The sequence below is a fragment of the Phasianus colchicus genome, chromosome 4 (genome assembly GCF_987193195.1).
Source record: "Phasianus colchicus chromosome 4, bPhaCol1.hap1.1, whole genome shotgun sequence".
NCBI classification, from domain to species: Eukaryota; Metazoa; Chordata; class Aves; order Galliformes; family Phasianidae; genus Phasianus; species Phasianus colchicus.
The window spans coordinates 37,945,042-37,960,043 of NC_143439.1; the positions used below are offsets into that span (position 1 = coordinate 37,945,042).

At 37.4% G+C, this 15,002-nt stretch overlaps 1 protein-coding gene across 1 annotated transcript in view; it reads left to right on the forward strand.

Annotated features, from left to right (window-relative positions):
* The window catches only part of LOC116231254 (uncharacterized), a 48,521-nt gene that overhangs the window by 12,316 nt on the left and 21,203 nt on the right, over positions 1-15,002 (forward strand). Inside the window, exons 3-4 of the mRNA XM_090139218.1 lie at positions 10,191-10,323; positions 13,087-13,223. Coding sequence (XP_089995344.1) covers positions 10,191-10,323; positions 13,087-13,223 — 270 coding nt within the window. The remainder of the gene's footprint in view (positions 1-10,190; positions 10,324-13,086; positions 13,224-15,002) is intronic.

The window sequence follows — 15,002 nt, forward strand, 5'->3', positions numbered from 1 at the left end:
TCCTAAGAAGTTTTAGCTGTTACTTTAGAAAAAAGCAGAGGCAAATGTCTTCACACTCCTCCCTTCTCCTCCCCCTACCATTTTCTGTACTATATTCAGTGAGTGAAAATGATTCAGTGTGATTCATTCCCATTCCCTCCCAAACTGTGTCCTTCCTTGAAAAGTAATATATTTATTTTACTATTCTCCATGAATACTGAGATTGTGACTTCTTTCTTTTCTTTTTCTCAGAAGTTTAGCTGTAGTTCCTATAATGAATAGGCACCTGAGGAGCATGAGAGTAAAGCTGGTATTTAATGTGGAACCAGCTCTATTAACCTCTTGGAGAATAATGTCAGCTCTTGGTAAAGGCACTCGTGTTACTAGAATTGTTCAGCTGGACCTCACCGCTTCTAGGATATGAGATGGTGAATAACAGGATAAGAGAAACAAGAGATAGAAGCTATCGACACAGTCCTCTTCATGAAGACTGTGGCTTTATACTCTTGGCATCTGGAAAATGTACTTCATTTGCTGGACAGTTGTAATTGGTTTCTGAGAAGCAGAAGAGCTGTTGGTGCTTCATTCGGTTCTACATTTATTTGGAGGAAGACCTCCAAACAGCAAAAGAGTTCGTCTGAATTTTTACACCATCAGTAGATAACTGTTAAACATGATGTATTCTCAGTCACTGTCTATGTGTGTTTCTAGTGCTAGGCAATAAAAGATAAGAGATTTGCAAGCAATATGTTAATGATATTAGCACAGTGTGCAAAGTATGCAGCAAGAAGAGTCAGTGTATTAAGCAACCTTATCCTGGAATTTGGGAACCTTTACTTTTCCATTCAAAAATTTGCTAAGTCTCCTAAGTCCTTTGAATGTTTGTCACTAGCATTAGGTCCTCTCTATCCAGGTGATCCTTAGAAAATGAAGCTTTGAATTTTTGTCTCAGATTCTGTCTGCTACACATTGCATTGTGAAAAGTGTGTTCAGATTCATTAAATCCACAAGGTTTGGAAGCTGTCCTTGTGGTTATGCCACAACAATATTGCATGCAGGACCAAAGTGCTGTAACTCTTTGGCATGAGGCACAGTGCATGCAAGAGCTTAGGAGCAGTCACACAACCATCTCTTAATACGTCTTGTGTTTTTCAGCTGCTGACAAAGATTTTTTTAAAAAGTTAGAAGTTAAACAGATGTCCTTGGAGAGGCTGAAGACAAAAGTATTTCTCAAGCAATTTCACTCACAGAGAATGGAACCTATTTTGGTAGGTTTCTACAGGTAGCAAGGAACAGAGTTGCCTTGCTGTCTTCTGAGTTTTGTGGTTAAAACACGATACAATACTTGATGCAGAGTACTTAAACACATCGAGGATAAAGTCCTGTAGGGCTTAATTTTCCCAGGCTGAGATGGGATAGTCCATGTACAAATGTGCATAAGCGAGCTATGCTATTGCACCATTTCAATTACTTCTAACTCCAAGTGGAGATCCAGAGGCATTTTGAAATCCATGAACTGGATGATTTTGAACCTTTTTTCAGAAAAGTTGTGAATGCCAGTAAATAAATAGCAGATAAAGTAGAAACAACTTCTGTGCCACTTTTGATGGGTGGCAGGGAAAAGCAGAGAGAAATATTAAGTAGGAAATTATTAGTTGGTGAAGGGAAGGGGAAAAAAAGAGAATCTTTCATTTCCTTAAAGATGCTCATTTCTTGAATTTAACATAGCTAACTTGAGATACTCTTTCTTTAAAAAAAAAAAAAAAAAAAAAAAGAACCTCTGCCTCTCATTTGCCTTTGCATTACTTTCATCTTGAGTGTGAAATTCCAAGTTACTGTGAAAAAGCTGCCCTAGGAATATTCTTGGCAATACTGCAAGCAGAAAGTACAGGAAACCTCACAAGAGAGTTTGTTCCAGCAACACTGCCATCCACGTTTCACAGCTGCAAGGACATTCAAAGTCAGTCTAAATACCGTCTTTTCCCTTGTACAAAATCTTGCTGAAGTGGAAGTACCTGAGACCTGAAAAGTTTAACGAAGTTATGGCAGAATCACAAACTGCTGAAATATGGTGGAAAGAAAAAGTCATCCATGAAAAAAAAGTTTCACAAACTGTTTCTCCGCTGTTTATTGTTTATATATTTCTTCAGAGAAGAGAGACCGTGGAGAACATATAAGGCTGTATGTGAATACCTGGAAAAGCCCAAACCGTGTTGATTTTGCCATTAAAATACAGAAGCCATTAGTGCCAAAACAGCATTAGAGTTTAGAGGGAATAGATGTGATTCAAAGCTTTCTTAGCTGATTTCACCTTGTGTTCAACTACCGTCACTCTTGAGTGACACAGAAGCTCAGCTTTGGCTCATATATACTGTGCTACAGTTGCTGAAGCTTCTCAGGGGTGCCCCTAAAGGAAAGGTAATATTACTGAAAATATACAAATATATTGACATAAATGCTTTTCTGTTTGGTTTTAACATCCATTTTGCTTCAATTTTGCTATATAACTAAAACTTCTAAGCTTGTTGTTTTTAGAATAATTTTTATTTTTGGCAATAGATGTTTTACTTATTTTTTGATATTACTGTACTTTCTCAGTTCTCTACTGGAATTGAAAAATCTTTGTTCCTAATCCTAAACTTGCTGTTTAACCCACTTGTGTGTTCATTTAGGGAAAATCATCCAAGAGGCCTGCTACAGTTTTAAGAAAGTCTGTATAGCAGTGTGAATGTCTGCGTGTGTGAACAGTGAAGCATATGTTTTTGGTAATTTTTATGCAGAAACACAACTTTTTATTTTCCAAAATATAAAATTGGAATAATTATTTTCAGGGCACATTTTGCCACTCGTATTGAATACTGTGTAAAACTTCTCTGTAAATGTGAAGGTTTGGCTCAATAAGTTGGAATACTATTCTACTAGCCAGAAATAAAGCAGTAAATGGACAAATTCTAGACTGCTGAATTTACTGTAAGTAAAATGTAATCTCTAAGTAAGAATGACTGCTAATAGGCTTGAGCCTAATTGGCACGGTATTCAGAAATGAAAAGCTTGCCTCAGCACTAAGAGTAAATTGAGTACAGAAATATAATTTTTGTGCACCTCTGTTCCAACTTTTGAGGATAAAGCACTGTGCAAAAAAAGCATCCTGGAGCCTGCCTTCACTTTGTGATGCTCCTGCTCCACTTTGATTCAGAGGGAAGTTCATTAATAGCATAGAATCTAAGCTAGGTCACAGAAGTACAGAATCATAGAATGGCTTGGGTTGGAAGGCACCTGAAGGATCAAGTTCCAACCCCCCTGCCATAGGCAGGGCCACCAACCTCCCCATTTAATATTAGACCAGGCTGCCCAGGGCCCCATCCAAACTAGTCTTGAATACCTCCAGGGATGGGACATCCACAGCCTTTCTGGGCAGCCTGTTCCACCTGATATCCAATCTAAACCTTGAGCTTAAAACCATTCCCCCTTGTCCTGTCGCTGCTTACCCTTGTAACAAGTTGATTCCCCTCCTGTTTATAATCCCCTTTTTAATACTGGAAGGCAGCAATGAGGTCTCCTCGCAATCTTCTCTTCTCCAGGCTGAACAAGCCTTGGTCAAAGGAATGTATCAAACTGTAGTAAGTCAAAGTGGAAGGAATGTCTAGTATTAAGCTTCTAAGACAGCTTTTACAATATATTAAAGCCATGATAAAAAAGCTAAATGTATTCTTAAAGTGTTTCAGGAATAGGAATAGGAGATATATTTTCCTTGCAAAGCATGACTTTCTAACCGAAAATGGTAATAATGTAGGAGAAAAATGAAGTTCTTGATTGCACTAAATAATCCTCTTTAAGAATTTTCCTGATTGTCTCGACCATTTCTTTTTCTCACTTAGCTGATCTGCATGTAATGAGGGAACTGGGTTTATTAAAAAAAATACTCAAAAAGCAACCCAAGAATGGCGTAAGTGAAAACAGATGACAGAAGATGGTTATGCTAGAACAACAATATTCATGATTAAAGAAATATTATATAGCAATCTAAATAGGGCACCGGGGAAAACATTGGGAAGAGAGAGTATACATTTTTTCCATCTGTTACCATTATTTTCACACAGTCACACGTGCACACTATGTTTGCAATTATATTGGCACATGACAAAATAAAAAAGGATCTGGTAAAAATTTCGGTATTGAAAGAAAAGTGTTTCTTGTACACCGCACACCCACACATGGACACACACAAATGGCTATCAATTTTTGTTGTTTACAGTAGTCTTAGTATTCTTCATTACATTCTTCGTTTTTTTTTTTTTTTTTTTTTTGCAAATAGAAGTATGAAATCTCTAAATTAAGCCATATTAGTCAATAAGCTATCAAAAAATAATATTCTGTGTAGTTATATTTTACATAGCTGGACTGATGCAGTAAGGATAATAATTAAATGTATATATTAGGGAAAAAGTATGCAATATTTTTATCCTCTTATTTATATAATTTCAGAACTCAGTACCATTTTTTCTGTCACAGCATCTGTGCCAGGTGCTTCACAACAAGATGCAAGAACCTACCTATAACCTTCCACGCTGACTGTTGTTGTATTTTCCAGTAGTTACATATTGGCCTAAATCACTCTACATGGCATTTAATAGCACAAAAATGTGATAATCTTGATGACTCCATAAATATTGCATTCCTTCTTGTAAGTTTTGTTGCTGGATTTGGTGACTTCTGGTAACACTGAGTTTCACAGTTTAGTTACTATGGAGAGATATTTTTGTGTCAGTTTTGATTTTCACACCCTTAACTTAATTGCATATCATCATGTTCCTGCGCTGTGAGGTACAGAGACAGAAGCTTCCGACTTCTGTTCTCTCAGTGCTTCTGCAGCGCGCTCCAGGATATCAGGTGGCAAGTGCTGCAGGGACAGCTGCTATGGGCTGTCTTGTCATTTAATACAAAGGCATTACAACATTAGTCTGTTCCTCAGTGTATTCCTCTCACATCCCATCGTCTTACTAGTGCTTTTTTCACACTTGCATATTTTTCAGATATTGCAGTACTGTTTATTGTGAATTATCAGTGAAGTATCACAAAGGATTTAAGGGATTTAATTTACTAAATACATAAAACAGTAAAGAAACTTAACCTTTTTTGCTTCCAGAGTGGTTACAGCATCACTCATACGCTTGCATCTTTTTCTATGATTTTACCTTTTTTTCTTGTTCCTTTGATTTCCTTGTATGTAAAATGAATCACTCATGCTGAAAATGAACCGTGACAGTGGAAGTACTGAGAACTCTTAAAACCTACAAGATGCAGTGGGAAGGGAGATCTATCTGGAGGCAGAAGATATCCTTCAGCACTTATCACATATACCTAGATTATTTACTTTTGATTTAAGAAACTGCTTGAGTGCTGTTTTAGGTTACATCAGTGTAACTGTCATGCTTGATTTGTGCACTATTTGATTGTGTAATATTCTTGTATTAGCAGTTGGACAAAATTATAGAGAGGAAAAAAAGATGCCTGGCAATTTCCTAGTAAGTGCAGGAAATTTTTGTTACATGCCATTTATCTTGCTGTGAAACTACTAGGAAAATGCTGGCGAGACAAATGTCAGATCTGAGCATCTTGTATCGCCTATTCATAACATTGGTTGCTGGCTTTGACTGCCCACTTCAGATCTAAGGCAAAAGTTTGGCAAATGCAGGAGCAAAAAGATCCCAGCTACAGAGGGAGAGCTGCATCTTAACACAAGAAAAGCTTCAGGCAGTGAGGTAGGGTTTGGTACTATTAAGTGTAATGTCCAAGAGAGTGAACCGTAATAGGTGAAAGTTACCAAATACTTGCATTCACTGCATATGGAAACCATATTCTAATATTGTTTTCATATGTTGCATCTAATCAAGTGTTTTCTTTCCTGGAAAGTATGAGAGTTTAAGTTGGGAGTGGTGATGATTTTTTGAAAGAGTCAATGATTCCTAGTATAAAAAGTATTTGACATAGCTGGCCTATTCAGTCAAAATGCTGAGAAATTGGTAGACAGGTAAGAGATGCAGAGACATTCAGAGATTTTAAGCTCGGATCCTGCATTACTAATGGTGAGGCTCCTGTTTAATTGGTGCTCTAGGGTCAAAATGCAGCTTTACATCTTCAGAAGATTCTGTTATGCTTTCCTACAGCAATACCTTAGCATTGCATAAAAGCAGGTTCTTCCTGCTGGCTTAGAAAAACCTGTTACTTACTGCAAACAAAACTACACTGAGTTCTGCTGATTTTGGATTAGATACGAAATGCAGCAGTTTGAAATGGTCATCCGTACGCTTGAGCACAGAGTTCTCCTCGGCTTCATTACGAAACTCTTATCTACAGAAAGATCCAGAGTCTCCATTATTGCCCAGAAATTGTCAGTGTGGACTAGTGAAGCTAGTGGGATTTTTCATAACTTGGCTGGATTCACCATAATGACTCTCAGTATGCAATCATAATTTCCCCTTCAAGTTAGGAGTGTAAGAGTTAAGAGAGCTCAAATCCTGTATTATTTTGGGCAGCTGTGAAGGAAAGTATTTTGCATTTGGTCGAGTGAAATTACTTGAACATGTATTTTAAACTGAAAGAGTTCACTAAATCAGTGATCTAAATTGAAACCAAAACAGTGATTAACAAGATTTCCCTTAATTTGATCAAGGAGGGAGGGAGGGGAATAACTCCTCAACTAACGTGTTCTTAAAAAATGAGTTGACTGTATTTCCAGGTTTTTTTTAGGAAACTAGCTATTGTGCATTTTCAATGAAACTGAAAATAATTATTTCTAGAAAGTGAATCAAACCCTTGTTTAATTCATGTAGTGATCTGAATATTAGGACTGCAACATTTCCTATCAAATTTCAGTGGAAGAGCTATTGAGTTTATGTAAACTGTCAAGGGTTATTAGGTTTTCTGGTTTTCATAGTATTGGAAGCTGAGTTGCTGAAGCCTAAAGCTAAAGGGAACTTCTGCATGTAGCTTGTAGACAATATTCAAAAATATTTATAGTTGAGAATAATGTAAAATGAGGGTAAGTGAAAAAGATTACATAATATCAGGAATGTTATAAATTGGCGATCTTTATATGGAAGAACAGAGGTAAGTTTACAAGTGGTGAATGAAATGTGAATTTATTGCTTTGATTTCCATATTTATATCCAGCACGTATCTAAATACTGCTTTGACTGAGACTTAAGCACATATTATGGATATCTGCAGAAGTGTTAGAGGCCGTAATGTTGTCCAGAGCCACAGTGAGCGTGCTGCATTCAGCACAAGAAAGTGTAATGCTTTTGCTTCCATCATGAAGTGGTCCTGGAGATTTACTTGTTCCATTTTTACCACAGCTTGTTTTCTTTTGATTCCTGCAATAAGAAATGTGGAAATAGAGTTTATCTCCCGAGCAAGACACAGCAAACAGTAAGAGGGAACATCCATCCTGTCAGGTGGTGGCCATGAAAATACTATTCTACCTGAAATAACAGTAATCTATGTTTTATGGCTCGGTGTTAAATTTTTCCCTGTCCCAGACAGAGTCAATTTTGTTCTTCTGTTGGAGGTTGTCAAGATGATTTGCATTTCTTATGCTTTTACTTTATAGCTTCTACAAACAATCAGCAAATTTCAGCAGCTGTATGGCTGCTGCAGTCCTTCTATTTACATTAAAAAAAAAAAAAAAAAAAGGAAGAGAAGGGAAGAGAATATCTGGGGAAACAGTAAAGGGAAAAAACCTTCGAAGCTGTAGAAAAAAATAATTATGGTTTTCTGAATACAGAAAATTAAATTTATCATAAAAGGGTCAAGTACAATTAAATGAAAACAAAACCAAAAAACCCATACCAGATAAGATGTGTACCTATTGTTTGTAATTTTATGGTTTAATCCATCTGTCTTTTTCTGGGAAGTACCTCACATGCAATGATTATTACTAGTGACAGCTGTCATTTTGTTGGTAGTTCCTCCCAAATTGCTTAAGGCAATCAGATAAACAAGCCTGCTTCCCTACTATTGTTAGTTATTAGTTGTTCAGTTCTGTTTTTTTTCTTTATGTCAGAACTCTTCTCTGACCAACACGCTCAAGATTAGGAAATTCAGACGCAATTTTGGAATCCTTATGGACAATTTAGTATTGGCTCATTTGTATCCAGAAGCCTATGTAACGTTTCTGTAGAACAATCGCCCTGTCAAATAGGGAATGGATACAGATAACCTGCCTTTCTCTGCCTAATCTGCCTACAGTAAAGGGAAAGTGATAATACTTAATATTTCTTGCATTACCCATCATCAGTCTGTCACTTTGAAAAGTGAGAAGCATCAGCTAAATGAATTATTTTCATAGCAATTCCCCTTTGCAAGGTTGATTAGATTATTCTATCTCTGCATTAAAAAAAAAAAAGAAAAGAAAAGAAAATAAGTATCCATCTGGCAGAAAAATTGCATTGCTTTCACCAAATGACTCATTTATATTTTATTGTTTTAAGAGGTTTCCTCTGTACCTGTTTAATACATGATGCATATATCTAGAGCATTACCAAAATAGGAAACTTTAAAAATGTTGACTGCAGGCTTTTTTATTTTCAAACAAGATAAGCAGTTTTAATCAGAAAGGAATTAACAGCTCACTCCTAGCACAAGCTGATCAGTTTTTTACAGACCATCAGCAATTGCATGGATACTAACATCTGTCCTAATACTTGCTTTTAAGAAAGTACTTGTAAAAGTTTGCAAACAAGATTGTAGCAGTGGTTCACCCATGTTCTTGCAAATGAGTCTTAATATTCAAATCAACAGTATGACGCACAAGTTATAGAATCATAGGATCCTTAGAGTAGGAAGGGACCTCTGAAAGCCATCTAGTCCAACTCCCCTGCAACAAACAGAGACATCCACAGCTAGATCAGATTGCCCAGGGCCTTATCCAGCCTCGCCTTGAAAGTCTCCAGTGACGGGGCATCAACCGCATCTCTGGGCAACCTGTTCCGCTGCCTCATCACCCTCACGGTAAAATAATTTTTCCTTATATGCAACCTAAATCTAACCTCTCTAAGCTTGAAACTATTTACCCTTGTTATATCACCACAGATCATGCTAATGAATCTGTCCCCTTCTTTCCTATTGCTCCCCACTAGACGCTGAGAGGCCACTATCGGGTCACCTTGCAACCTTCTCTTCTCCAGACTGAACAGCCCCAGCTCTCTCTGTCTGTCCTTTAGGAGAGGTGTTCTATCCCTCAGATTATTTTTGTGGCCCTCCTCTGGATGTGCTCCGACATGTCTGTGTCTTTCCCATACTGAGGACTCCACACCTGGATGCAGTGCTCCAGGTGAGGCCTCACCAGCGCAGAGTAGAGGGGCAAGATCACCTCCCTTGGCTTGATGGCCAAGCATGTTTTGATGCAGCCCAGGATATGACTGGCTTTCTGGGCTGTAAGGACACATTGCTGGCTGATGTCCAGTTTCCCACATACCAATACCTCCAGGTCTTTATCAGCAAGGTGGTGTCCAATATTTCATCCCCCAGTGAAGGTTGCCTCAATCCAAGTGCAAGATCTTGGATTTGTTGAGTCTCATAATGTTCACCTGGGCCCACTGCTCAAGCCTGTCTAGGTCCCTTGGAATGGCATCTCATCCCTCTGGTGTGTCGATTGCACTCCACAGCTTGATGTCATCAGCAAACTTGCTGAGGGTGCACTCAACCCCAGTGTCAATGTCTTTGATGAAAATGTTAAAGAGTATTGGTCCCGGCATTGACCCCTGTGTGACACCACTCATCTCCATCCAGACACCGAGCCATTGGCCACCACTCTCTGGACTCAATCCTGCAGCCAGTTCTTCATCCATTGAACAATCTACCCTTCAGACCCATATCTTTCCAATTTGGAGAGGAGGATGTTGTGATGTACTGTGTCAAAGGCCTTATTGAAGTCCAGATAGATGGCATCAGTGTTTCTTCCCTTGTCCATTGATGCAGTGACACCATCATAAAAGGCCATCAGGTTGGTCAAACAGGCTTTGTCCTTGGTGAAGCCATGCTGGTTCTCCTGTATTACTTCCCTGTCTTCCATGTGCCTTAGCAGAACTTCCAGGAGGATCTGCTCCATGATATTCCCCAGGACAGAGGTGATATTGACAGGTCAGTAGTTCCCAGGGCCATCTTTTTTACCCTTTTTAAAAATGGGTATGATGTTGCCTTTTTTCCAGCCACCAAGGACTTCACCTGATTGCCATGACTTTTCAAACATTATCAAGAGTGGCTTGGAGACTACATCAGCTAATTCCCCCAGAACTCTCAGATGCGTCTCATCGGGACCCATAGACTTGTGGACAGACTCAGGTGATCATGAACCCAATCTTCACTTACAGTGCGAGGGGCATTATATTCTGTTATTTGAATATAAACAGAATTTGTATTGCATTTTATAGAGCAGAGCAATTGTTTGTGTCAATGCTTCTAACACTTGACAGCAAAATCCTCAACTGTCTGCTTGATGGCTGTGTCTTCACGTTTTAGCTTGTTCAGAAAGACCAGCATGTTTCAAGCATACCATTTGCCTAGAGGATGAAAACAGCTCTAGAGTAAGTGTAGTCCACCAAGTATGGAGCCAGAATGGAGTCTCATTTGCTAATCAATACCAAATCTAAACTAGATTTGTAAGCATAAGGGAAATATGCAGGGGCCATCAAAATTAACTATACTTGAGTGTAAACTGTTGAAAAGCTAAATCTCTTTAGGGAAGGATTTGTGAAAGTGGGGTATTCTTCAGGGAACCATGCAAATCTGCACTGCAATAACTTGTTTCCTGAGGTCTCCTTAGGGATTGTAGATAGTTTATAGAAAAGCTGTATTTTTTGTAGCTACACTGCATATACCAGCTGCACAAAATTCCTTCTTGACTACATTCCATAAACATGGTTACAGAAAATTCTCATGTTCTTATTTTCATTTCCTTTCATTTCCTAGTAGTTCCATAGAGGCAACTTCTCTTTAATAAGGAATCAGTGATTGCATGAGCAACGATAGCAAATAATATGAATAAATCTGCATATTTATCCCTCTTTACACTGAGAATGCATGTCGTATGCTAATTAATTGCAACAATGTATGCAATTTTATGAGAAATGCTAGAAAGGACATTGTAAGATTGATTTAATTTGTACATGCGTTTGGTGGAATGTACAAAGGGAAACACTGACAGCTTTGAGTGCAAGCACGAGCTCACTCTTTGAGGAGAGACTAGATATCTAAGAACAGACAGACCAGAGATTTAGTTTCTCTTCTTATCTTTACTAGTGTTGTTGCTTGGGAATGTGGTACTCTTATCAATACAGGAAAAAGGTCTTTTCTTTCAAAGCAGTAGCACAATAAAAGACAGCTAAACCTGACCTCATTTGTTGGTAGCAGTGCTGAGATGAACTGCAGCTCTGACCTATTTCTCCGGCATTACAATTATCTGCTGTAATGGGACCACTTTACTTTTCAAATCCAGGATTATAGTACTTTGAGATTTAGAGAAGTTACTCTCTTTCTCGTTTCAGGAGTTGTTATTTCAGAGACAAGCTAGCAGGAAAAATGAGTGAATGAATGGAACGAGCATGTGATCAGCTCATCATCCTGACTATAATTTTCATGTGAATGTATTTTTGATATATGGATGTATACACAAACATAGTTTTGTTCATTTATGTGCACAATTCCTATATATACATAGGTATAAATACAGTGTACCTTGTCAGAATGATCCAAACTGAGCTCATTTGGTGAGGAATCTGGGTTTTGTTAATTGACTGGCAGATGTGCAATGTGATGGGCATCTCTATATAACAGAGGAACTCTAAATATTAAAGAATTTAGAAATAAAGTTCTTATATTTTCAGTACTCAAGCTGTTGGTGATAGAAGTTGATATAGTTGCCTTAAAGTTCATTTAATACCTTTTTAAATCAATGGAAGGAAACTGAATTATATTACATTATGAACTGGTATTTGATATTTATAATATGATATTAATCTTTTTTTCCTCATTATTAGCAGTATATACAGTCTCAAAAAACAAACTTTTCTTTCCCAAGTTTCCGATTCATCTATACTATAAAAATGAATGGAAAATGTTCTTATGTTTTCATCAGGTCAGTTTTCCTTAGTAGATTTTCAATCTTCAAGACATATCATTCAAGTTTGTTGTTTTTTTCTACTTGGAATGCTATTCACAGCATCCACTGCAATACTGAGCTGGTAACAGACATCGAGTGCTGCTAAGCCCAGTCATGCAGAAATCATGAATCAGGTTCTCACTAAGCATATGATCAGCTTAAACTGTGTTTGCAGGACAAAATAAAAATAAATAAATAAATTGTTTACCCTCTGCTTTTTGGTACATTTTAAACTCTACCCCAACTAAGAAACAGTGATAAAATTCTTAAAATCACCATTCTTACACAGTCATATGTCAACTGTTACAAACTTAACTCTCTAGTTTCAGCAATTTAATATGCTGTTCATTTAAGCAATTCATTTTACAAAGATTAGACTTATTCTATCCAATGAATTTATTTGGTCTGCCTTCAGTTTAGATGAAAAAAAAAAAAAAGGACACTTTTTTGGTCACAAATCTACTCTATGCAAGGTGATCAAATAAAATGGTTGTTAAGGGCTTGTTTTTGCCCTGTTGCCTTTCATCCTTGTCAGGAAGATGCTAGAAGCACCATCCACAGAATACATGAATTTTAAAGAGTGAAAGCCTTTTAAGGGTTGCAGAGGCTGAGTTCAAGCAAGGATAAGAAAGTAAACTATAATTTGAGTTCTTCTTAGTAAGGGGCCTCATTTGTTTTTGATTCCTATGTGAAGTCATTAAGTTTTGCTGCAAGGGGAATGGTACTCTATGCAGTTTTGAGGAAGACATTTATGGCTCCATCCCTGGAGGGCTGACATGCAGGCTAAGCATCTGCTAGCTTCAGCTAAATATGCAGGAGAGAATAAAAGTATTTGGAGGAGCATTAGAATGAACCTTGGCCAAGGCAGCTGAGAAAGATGAAATATTGCTGCTGTTATTTAAATTACTTAAAGAAATTTAAATCTTCTCCTGTCCTTCTCCATCAAGGTAGCAAAGAAGAGATTCAGATTCCACTAATGGAAAGTTTTGGAATAGAGTGGATTGAGAGACACTGCCATAGTTTGCTCAAAAATGAGACAGCATTTTCATTACTCCTGAAGGCTTTTATTCAAGACATACAAAAGGTGGGTACATTTAAAGCAGCAACATATTTTTGCTATAAAAATGAGAAGGTATGTGAAAATCTTCACACTAACTATAAAAACAAAGCAAACATTTCCCTTATACTCTGAACAAAACAACTGAGAAAATATATCAGAAAAGTAAATGAATACAGAATTATCTATTCAGTCTTGTTTCTCATCTCTCCGGGGTATTTAATTTACTCTTTGAATCTTGTCGATCTTAGCAGCAATAGTATGTGTTTCCTAGGTAGGAGTTATCTATCATCTTATTTTTACACAATAATACATTAAGATATCTTCCACTATATAATCATTTACATATTTATTAGTGTTTATTGTCATAATAAATTACGTTTTTCCCCAATAAAATACTTAGTTACTGTCAAGGTCAAGACTACTTATAAATATCTAATATTTGGTAATCATTCACCTTGTATTCAAACAAAAGACTTAAAAACATCATCAGAGATTTTCATGCAGGCACAACTGCAGTTTTCCTGAAGATTTCATGATAGATTACAGTTTCAATTGGAAGAAATACACCTCTCATCATCCAGTTGAGCCAAGCTGGAAGCACTCAGAAATACAACAGACCCTCCTGTCTAGCTACTCTGTAGACTGTGACTCCAGCTGGATACACTGTGTACACAGTGAACTCCTTTCATGAATCCAGGTGAAAACACAAATATCAAAACAAAGGTTGCAGAGAGGATTATTGTAACAGGACACATCTTTTCAAGTGTCGGTACCTTAGAAGCATCACTGATTTCCACATCAGATAGGGCTTAATCTGAGCTAAATTTCACCCACAAATCTGTTGTTTCATATCTGCTTTAAACCATAGTTTTCTAGAGTGTTGTGCTTAGGATACCTCTATTACCTGTAATGTATTAATTTGCTCACTGAGTTTGTGAATTGCCTGGTGAAGTTGTGGATGCCCCCTCCCTGGAACCCTCAAGGCCAGGCTGGATGGGGCTTTGAGCAACCTGGTCTAGAGGGAGGTATCCCTGCCTATAGCAGGGGATTGGAACTAGATGGTTTTAATGGTCCCTTCCAACCCAAACCAATCTGTGATTCTATGATTCTGCGCAGGACAGACGGATAAAATGTATGTATTCATTTGTACAAACATTATGTAAGAACAATTATGTTTTACACAGTGCAGTGTTTTGGAGTATGAAATTTTAACCAAAATAGGAAAAAAAGTGCTATTAACAGTGGAACTGGTCAGCTTTTAAATGGCAAATGCTGACTGAAACCAAATATGTTTGAAGTCTGAAGCATGTGTCCCTGTTTTCATTTCTTCCCTGGTAGCTCAAATGGTAGTTCTTAAAGAAGAGGAAAGAAAATTGTGTTCACCATCTGTTATCTGACATTTGAGAAAAAGTCATTGTTTGACCAGTAATGAGATGGTTAGCAGCATTTGGACTATAAATCATTAGCCACTAATTTGCAAAGCTGGTGTATTTTTAAAGGCAAAACAGATAATGCCCTATATAGAAATGGCCACATCACCCAAAATGCAGAGCCTCATCCAAGCATTAAAATGCAAAACAGATGGAGGAAATGTTTCGAGGGAATATACATGGGGGGGGAGTAGAGGGGGGGAAAGGGTGAAATTCTGAAATATAAGAAAAGAAAACTCTGCCAAACTCAACAGGACTATAGAAAGTGTTAATAGCCCAGGGATTATCTTTTCCAAAACTATATAAAGGATTCTAAGAACTATGAAGAGAGACATTCTCCTAACATAAGCATTTAATCAGGAAATAGCATTTA